The sequence below is a fragment of the Mandrillus leucophaeus genome, unplaced genomic scaffold, assembly GCF_000951045.1.
Source record: "Mandrillus leucophaeus isolate KB7577 unplaced genomic scaffold, Mleu.le_1.0 Scaffold75, whole genome shotgun sequence".
Classification (NCBI taxonomy): Eukaryota; Metazoa; Chordata; class Mammalia; order Primates; family Cercopithecidae; genus Mandrillus; species Mandrillus leucophaeus.
Genome location: NW_012108141.1, coordinates 1,779,468 through 1,788,462, shown reverse-complemented (window position 1 = coordinate 1,788,462; position 8,995 = coordinate 1,779,468). Strand labels below are relative to the sequence as shown.

Here is an 8,995-nt window from a genome sequence, read left to right as displayed (position 1 = left end):
CTTGTTAACCTGCTTCCTAAGTCTAGCACTTTGCCTGGCACACATTAGGCAATTATAAACATGTGATCAATAAAAGGAAATATGGAAGAAAGAGAAGGGAGAGAAAGGAAAAGAGAGGGAGAGAGAGAAAGGATGGGCCAGTCTGTGGAGCTGTCAGAATGCATATAACATTTTTGCTTAAGTTTGCCCTCTTATGTGGGCACTGTTTGTGGTACCCCAAAACAATTACAATAGTAACATCAAAAATCACTGATCACATCACCGTAACAGATATAATAATGCAACGTTTGAAATATTAATTGTAACAGAGACATGAAGTGAGGGCGTGCTGTTGGATAAATGGAGTCAACAGACTTATTCAATGCAGGGTTGACACAAGCCTTCAGTTGGTAAAAAATATACTCCCCGGGAAATGCAATGAGACAATGTATGCCTGTACTTTCCAGTTCCCCCATCATTAATATATTGCATTAATATGGTACATTTCTTACAATTCATAAATATTAATACACTATTATTAAAGTCCACAGTTTACATTAAGGTTCACTCTCTGTGCTATAAAGTTCTATGGGTTTTAACAAAAGTATAATCTTTTGTCTCCACCATTACAGTATCATACAGAATAGTTTCATGGCCCTAAAAAAATAACCTGAGCTTCACCTATTCATCCCTTCCTTCCTCTATCCTCAAATCCCTGGCAACCACGAATCTAAATATATATGGTCCACATAGTCTTGCCTTTTCCAGAATGTCACATACAGCCGACTCTTGAACAGCTGGGTTTGAACAGTATGGGTCCACTTATATGTATGTTTTCTTCCTCTCTGCCATCCCTGAAACAGCAAGACTAATCCTTCCTTTTGTTCCTCAGCTTACTCAACATAAAGATGACAAGGATGAAGACCTTTATGATAATCCACTTTACTTAATGAACAGCAAATACATTTTCTCTTCCCTCTGATTTTAATGTTTTCTTTTTTCTACCTTATTTTACTGTAAGAAGAGTATATAATACATACAACATGCAAAATGTATTACTTGACTGCTTATGTTATTGGTAAGGCTTCTGGTAAACATAGTCTATTAGTGGTTAAGTTTTGGAGGAGCCAAAAGTTAAAAGCAGATTTTCAACTGTCTGGGGCATTGGTGTCCCTAAACCTTAAGTTATTCAAGGGTCAACTATAGTTGGAATAATACATCATGTAGCTTTTTCAGACTGGTTTATCTTACTTAGCAATGTGCCTTTATGCTTCCTTTATGTCCTTTCATGGTTTGATAACCCTTTTCTTTTCATTGCTAAATAACATTCCATTGTATGGATGTAGTACAGTTTATCTATCCATTCAATTCCTGAAGGACATCTTGGTTGCTTCCAAATCTTGGCAATTACGAACAAAGGTGCTGTAATATTAATGTGCAGGTATTTGTGTGAATATGTCTTAAACCAATTTGGGTAAATACCAAAGAGTGTGATTGTTGAGTCGTAAGACTATGTTTAGCTTTGTGAGAAACCACTAAACTGTTTTCTAAAGTAGTTGTACCATTTTGCATTCCTATCAGCAACAAATGTGTTTTTGTTGTTCCACATCTTCGCCATCATTTGGTGTTGTCAATGTTTTCTTTAGTTTTCCTCATTCTAAAAGGTATGTAGTGATATCTCATTGTTTTAATTTGCAGTTCCCTAGTGACATATAATGTTGAGCATCTTTTCATATGGTCATTTGCCATGTGTGTATCGTTTTGGTGAGATGTCTGTTCAGATCGTTTGCCTATCTTTAAATGGGGTTATTTTCTTATTTTTCAGTTTTAACAGTTCTAAATATATTTTAGATACAAGTCCCTTTTCAAACATGTGTTTTGCAAATATTTTCTTCCAGTATGTGAAGTGTCTTTTCATTCTCTCAACAGAATCTTTTGCAGGACACAAGTTTTCAGCTTTAATGAAGTCTCATCTATCCATTTTTTTTCTATGGATCACACTTTTGGTATCGTATCTAAGAATCAATTGTTTCATTCACAAACCTAACATGCTATTTGCACTGGTTATTAATTAAATACTATATAAAACTACCAAAATATGTGTGAAAACAGTTATTTTTCTGAAAATTAAATTTAAGTCTTTGGCAAAACTCAATGAAAGGAAGTCACTAAAAATACAGCTGTTAAATATGGATAATACAATTCTAAAAGATAGAGAAGTAATTTTAAAAACCCAGAAATATCCTGCAATCTATTTTAAAGAAATCAAAATGCAAATCCTACATGATATATTATAGGTGTGATGTATGCAAGGAAGATGATGAAAAACTTTAATCAGCATACTCATATTCAAAGTAGTAGTTCTGGCCCTATTCCAAAGACGAGTACATAAATATACACCTTTATTTTATTATATTTAACTTTAAAATGCTTAAGGTGCACATTTTAAATGCTTTTAAAGAATTCCTGATTTAACCAGACCTAATCTCTCCAGATTAGAGGCTTCCTTACCTCCTATTGATGAACCACGGGGCTCCTCATCTTATGAGGAGGAACCACTCTATCTGCCTCTTAGGGAGGACCATAAATATCTATTGAATTATTGTCTGCCATTAGGACCATCGGAAGGCTTTGAAGGAAAAAGCATGTCAAAAGCCCTCACTACAACTAGCAGGCCTTCTTTCCAGCGTGCATCTTAGTGAACCCTAGAGCCTTAATGGCCACTAATCACTCACAAAGAGCCACTGAGACTTGTCTTAGCAATTAGGAAAACTTAGCAAATTCTACCTTTCCTTAAACCCCTATTTTCTTCAATTGCCTCCAAAAATGTACACCTCCCTGGTCATCTCTGCTTTCCCAGTTTTTCATTTTACAATAGTTTGCATTTCCCCTCTCCCATTTAATCTCCTTTCACACCCTTTCATGATGCCATTGCCAACTCTCAGATATTGGTTAATAAAACACGCTATAACCTCAATTATATCTTGAAATGCTCCTTTTCTTTAAAGAATCTGCTTTATCTTGCAATGTTCTCAAGTGAAAGTAATTCATGTTCTCAATCCCATGTACCTTAGAGTCAGTATGTTGAATCTATGACCCTCCCAGCCCAGTGTACTTTCAAGAGACCACAGTTTCTCTACTCTCATAAAATACTCCTGTTCCCTCGAGGCTTGGCTATATGGCTGTACCATCTCTTATTACTTCTCATTACAGGTATGTAACAAATTCATAGTCACCATCCTTTGACCACAGAAAACATCACTGGCATCTTGCTCAAAGTCTTCTTTCTCTAAGCTCTGCTGTCATACTTAATTTTAATTTCAACAGCAACCTGTCTAATACCTAGACCACTCAGTTTTTTTTGCCTCATCTTTGGCGATAATCCTCTCTTACTAAAACCTATTTTTGCCGGGCGCGGTGTCTCACGCCTGTAATCCCAGCACTTTGGGAGGCCAAGGCGGGTGGATCACGAGGTCGGGAGATCGAGACCATCCTGGCTAACACGGTGAAACTCCGTTTCTACTAAAAATACAAAAAATTAGCCGGGCGTGGTGGTGCGCGCCTGTAGTCCCAGCTACTCGGAGGCTGAGGCAGGAGAATGGCGTGAACCCAGGAGGCGGAGCTTGCAGTGAGCCGAGATGGTGCCACTGCACTCCAGCCTGGGCGACAAAGTGAGACTCTGTCTCAAAAAAAAAAAAACCCTATTTTTGTGGCGCAAGTATTTTCAACACATTTTTTTCTATGGCTTCCTTGAATCTCTTAGTCGATCAACCAGATGCCTTTCTCCCTACTTTTAGAAACCCCCTTCTGTTTTTATTTCCTTCCCTATCTAGCTTAGATTATAGAGATCTTCATTTCTTCCACTCTACAGGAGTGGAATATACTCTGTTCTCTTGTCTCACTGTCTTTTCATAGCACCTTCCCAGAAAAGGCCCAACCCTGTGAAAAACTATGAGTTTTGTTTCTATATTTGCACCTAGGCAGCCGAGTGCTGCTAGGGGAGAAAATAAATTACATACTCAAGTAGTTTGTGCTGTTGTAAAATCATGATGAATATCCCTAATGGGGCCCATATCCCCTGCTTTTTCTTTTTTGAGGCAGAGTCTCATTCTGTTACCCAGGGTGGAGTACAGTGTACAGAGTACAGGGTGCGATCTCAGCTCACTGAAATCTCCACCTCCCGGGTTCAAGTGATTCTTGTTTCTCAGCCTCCCAGGTACCTGGGATCACAGGTGTTTACCACCACGCCCAGCTAATTTTTGTATTTTTAGCAGAGATGAGGTTTTGCCATGTTGGCCTGACTGGTTGTGAACTCCTGGCCTAAAGTGATCCACCCGCCTCGGCCTCCCAAAGTGCTGGCATTACAGGTGTGAGCCATCAAGCCCAGCTGGGGTCCATATCACTTTGAAAATCTTCCTAATTATAATAGTTAACTAGCTCTCTTATTCTCCAAAAGACTATTTCTAACCTTTCCCATTAATTGTCAATTGTGTCTTCCCTATTCACTCAGTATATAATTCTGCCTTCAACTCAACTCCCTATCATCAAATCTGCAAAAGGACATGCATAATAATCTATAGCTACAGAAAAATAGAAGAAATGTAGCAATGCAGTATTTGAAGAGATATAGGTGAGATTTTCTAAATGAGGAAAGACGCCAACCTAGATTGCAAAAGCCTAACAAATATGAAACAGGACAAAGAGAAATCGATAGTCAACATGCTATAGTGAAAGAAAAAGAGTATAAATAAGAGTTCCCATTTCTCCCTCCAACTGTACTCCCTATACCCTAACAATTTAGCGAGGACAAAAGGAATGTCTTCAAATTTCTTCATACTATACCTCCATCACTGTTCCCCTCCTCTGAAATAATGTCCAGTAGTCTCTCAAAAGCATTTTCAAAAGCAACAATTTTCTGGATTGCACCATTGCTTCTTGTTAGTGCCTGCAGTAGTAAGACGCCCTACACAGAAGAAAGAGAATGTTTAGTGTAGTACAACATTTATGAGACATTTTAAAATTACTTCAAAAATCACAGAATTTTAGAACTGGCAGGGGTTTTGCAAGTCCAACTCCTTTACTTTATACATAAGGAAAACAAGAACAGAATAGTTAAGCAATTTGTCTCCCTAAGGTTATAAATCTCAAAGAGACAGAGACTAGACTAGAATCCTCATCTAACAATTCCTAGGTCAGTTATCTTTCAACTTTATGATATAAATACGCTAGAATTCCTTTATATTCATTAACCACTACATAGCTTTCATTGCAGCTTAACAGTTGAGCATGGAAGTATCTGTCTCAGGAATGTCACTGCACATGCTTCAAAATAGTAATAATGAAAAACTTGCAATTCAATAACATAAATCAACGAACACCACCAAATTCTAGTAGAGAAAGTTCAGAAATTCTTGTAAATATCTGGCCTCCAAATCCCCAAAACTTGACTCTAAGTCAAAAGAAAAAAGGAAGATGAAAATTCATGCTTTACGAATGGCATGTCCAACACAAGACAATTCACAGCAGCCTTTGCCTCTGACTTCCAGTTTTTCTCAGCTCCTGGTAAGCTGGATATAGTTTACATATTTTATAATCTCTTTATCATTCAAGAAAAACTCACTATTCCCATTTTTGCTTATTTTGGTATTAAGCAATTTATGAGCCCCTAAGTGTTAAATAATAGCATGATGGTAAAAGAGACAAGAAATATTTTACGAAAAAAGCACAGATATTATTGTAGAGGAAGAAGAATAGCAAATAGGTAATAAAAAAGTCCCACAGAGGCAAACCAGCTGTTGGCTATCAGTACTGAGTAGGTAAGTATTCATATAAGACAAAAAATGCCCATGACTTTATTGGGCTTATTCCACTCATTTTCTTGTCAACTTTCAACATTAATATGGGAGAAAAAGGTGAAAAGTTATTTTTGGATGTCAAATTCTCCCACTTAATGCTGCCAATTTCAGTTTAACTACTAACAAAGAGAAGAAGAAATACAGTGGAGAAAACATTTAGGCTCTGAGTTAGATAAAGTGGGTTTAAAAACTGGTTGCCCAAACACTGCCTGTTCCTCAAAAACTAATGGAAAAAAAAAAAAAACTGGTTGCCCTACTGACTAGTTGTGCCAACTTTAAGCAAATTACATGAATTTATAGTATACTCATGTAATATCTCTGTCACAGGTTTTTATAAAGACTAAAGGAGATAAGTTCTACAGAACCCACTAGCTTTCAAGGTCTTAGTATATTTTAGTTTCTTTTCTCTTTATCCTCTTGAATAGGTTTATCAAAATAAAAATACATGGTTACAAAACATGCAAAAACCAAAAATCTAAACATTACAACAAAAACAGAACTTAATCTGCGATCATAAAATTAATAAAAACCAATATAAATAGACACGTATTTCTCCGTCTCAAATAAAAGTTGAGGAAAAAAGGTTAGGAGCAGAATGAAAAGGTAAAGAGTTAAAGGAAAACAGGAGATTTCAGAATTAATTCAGTTATTATTATTATTTTTTTGAGACAGAGTTTCTTTCTTGTTGCCCAGGCTGGAATGCAATGGCACAGTCTCGACTCACTGCAACCTCCGCCTCCCAGGTTCAAGTGATTCTCCTGCCTCAGCCTCCCAAGTAGCTGGTATTACAGGTGCCCGCCACTTTGCCCAGTTAATTTTTTGTATGTTTAGTGAGACGGGATTTCACCATGTTGACCAGGCTGGTCTCAAACTCCTGACCTCAGGTGATCCACCCGTCTCGGCCTTCCAAAGTGCTGGGATTACAGGTGTGAACCACCACGCCTGGCCTAATGCAGTTATTTTTAAAGAGCACTTTTATATCTGAAAATGAAAATAAGTGGTAATGAAATTAAATGATGTGGGGAGACGTAATTTATGATTTGCATGATATCCTCTTATTTAAACTGTGGGACATGAAAAGAACAGAAGCTTTAAAGATACACAATCAGATTTTAGTCAAGGAAAGATATCCCAAATTCCTAATAGATAGATAACTATTTAAGTAAGACAATTCTTAAAACATGACATTTAAATACGAAAGATAAAAAATGTCCTTCTCGTAAGTTACATACTATATTAAGTTCACTACCTATAATACTGAATCGATACACATATTACAAAATTTTAAGTACAACAAATTTTAAAAACTGTATCCATAGACTGAGTTAAGAATGCTTCAGTTTTGTCTCTGCTTTGTCATTAACCAGTTATAAGGCTAAGAGCAATCCAAATGATATTTACTAAGACTTATGATGAAAAACTCGTAGGGCCAATACCATAAATAAAAAGATGAGTAAGATATGGCTAACAAAGAACACTTAACTTCACTTGGTTCTGTGGGTCTTGGGCATTTCACTATAAATATGGAGACTTAATTAGCTTGATATGATCTCCTAGCTCCAGAATTTAATTTTTCTAATTGCTATTTTAAGTATTACAGAATTTTTATGAAGTTATAGGTAACAATAGAGAAAAATGCTTATGCAACAAAACATACAGCATCAATACAAAAATATTCACTTATATGCAAATATAAAATAAATCAGAATGGAAAATAAGTCCAGAGCAAATCATGCTCCATGATTAACAAGGCAAATCCTTAGAAATACACACTCAATCAAATAAGGGCGAGGATTCCAAACATAATGCTTTGTTGGGTTTACACAGTTCAATGTCTGGAGGTATCTCCTCTACTCTTTAGGAGGAAAAGGAAATTCTGGAGGTAGAGTTTGGTGTCAAATACAACCTTTCAGCAGATAGTATAAGAAATCCTAAACTAATGAAAGAAATAAATTTGAACGGCAAAATGGTTTGTCTAACCCAAAATACTGGATAGCCAGAAAAGAATGAAACAATGTGGCCTTGTATACAACTTTAAAAGGTCATTACTCCAGCCAGGCTCAGTGGCTCATGTCTGTAATCCCAGCATCTTGGGAGGCCGAGACGGGAGGACTGCTCGAGCCCAGAAATTCAAGACAAACCTGGGCAACATAGAGAGACCCCCATCTCTAATTTTGAATTAAAAAAAAATTTTGTTTTTTTAAAGTCATTACTCCAACTTTCTAACTCTAACTTCCTAAAACTCAACAACAAGGATATGCGAGAGAAAAAAAAGCCACATAATTTTGTATTTCTTTTTCAAATTTAACTTACATCATTACGTATAACTTCCCTGGAATCCGCTAGTAAGTCCATCAATCTTGAAACACCTAGAACATACAACCATGTGAAAAATGCTGGCAGACCAAAAATACAAATAGTGACTCAAATTATTAACAATTTACTAACACACCATTTCAGTCCCTTTCTCTAGGAAATGATACTCATGTTTTAATCAAAATAATATAAAACAGGTAAGTCACTTACCCATAGGACTGACTAAAATAATTTGTTGCACCTGAGGCCCTAGTTGTTTTAAAAGAGAAGTAAGGAGCTTCACACCAGGCCAGCGGACATGGAAATCAAACTCCTGCAATATGAGAATTTAAAATATTTAACATCTATAATTCACATTTTCAAGAAAAACATCTTTTCCACTAATAGAAATTTGTACCAGAAACTACAAGTAAAGCATGCAAGTTTAGCATACTTTAAGTGATTACATAGTTCTTGAAACATGCATGTGGATCTCTTGTTATAATACAATAAACTTCACTACCTTCAAAGATATATACATGTTACTTCCTCAATAACAACCAAAAGGCAACAAAAGCAGCTTTATTAAGATGACAAAAACATCAAGGTTCCCTATTTACCTCCAATAAAGATAACAGAAGAGTGACATTTTCTTGCTGCTTAATGAAAATTTCTGTAAATTGGCTTCCCAAATCTTCACTCTGTCTTGTGGAATTTTCTTCTGTAATATTCAAAAATAAAGAATCTCAATTTAATAGTAGGTTATTTTAAATTATCTTTTCATTGAAGAGTTAAGCGTAAATGATAATTTTCCTGGTAAACAATTCAACACTGGAACAGTGTGGCTGGCAGCAATATCACAATTA

General features: G+C 36.1%; 1 protein-coding gene across 2 annotated transcripts in view; it reads right to left on the bottom strand.

The window, feature by feature from the left end:
• The window catches only part of USO1 (USO1 vesicle transport factor), a 90,408-nt gene that overhangs the window by 34,215 nt on the left and 47,198 nt on the right, over positions 1-8,995 (bottom strand). For both annotated transcript variants that reach the window (XM_011966178.1, XM_011966179.1), the window contains 4 exons: positions 8,750-8,850; positions 8,361-8,463; positions 8,148-8,203; positions 4,822-4,942 (listed from right to left, as the gene is read on the bottom strand). In XM_011966178.1, coding sequence (XP_011821568.1) covers positions 4,822-4,942; positions 8,148-8,203; positions 8,361-8,463; positions 8,750-8,850 — 381 coding nt within the window. The remainder of the gene's footprint in view (positions 1-4,821; positions 4,943-8,147; positions 8,204-8,360; positions 8,464-8,749; positions 8,851-8,995) is intronic.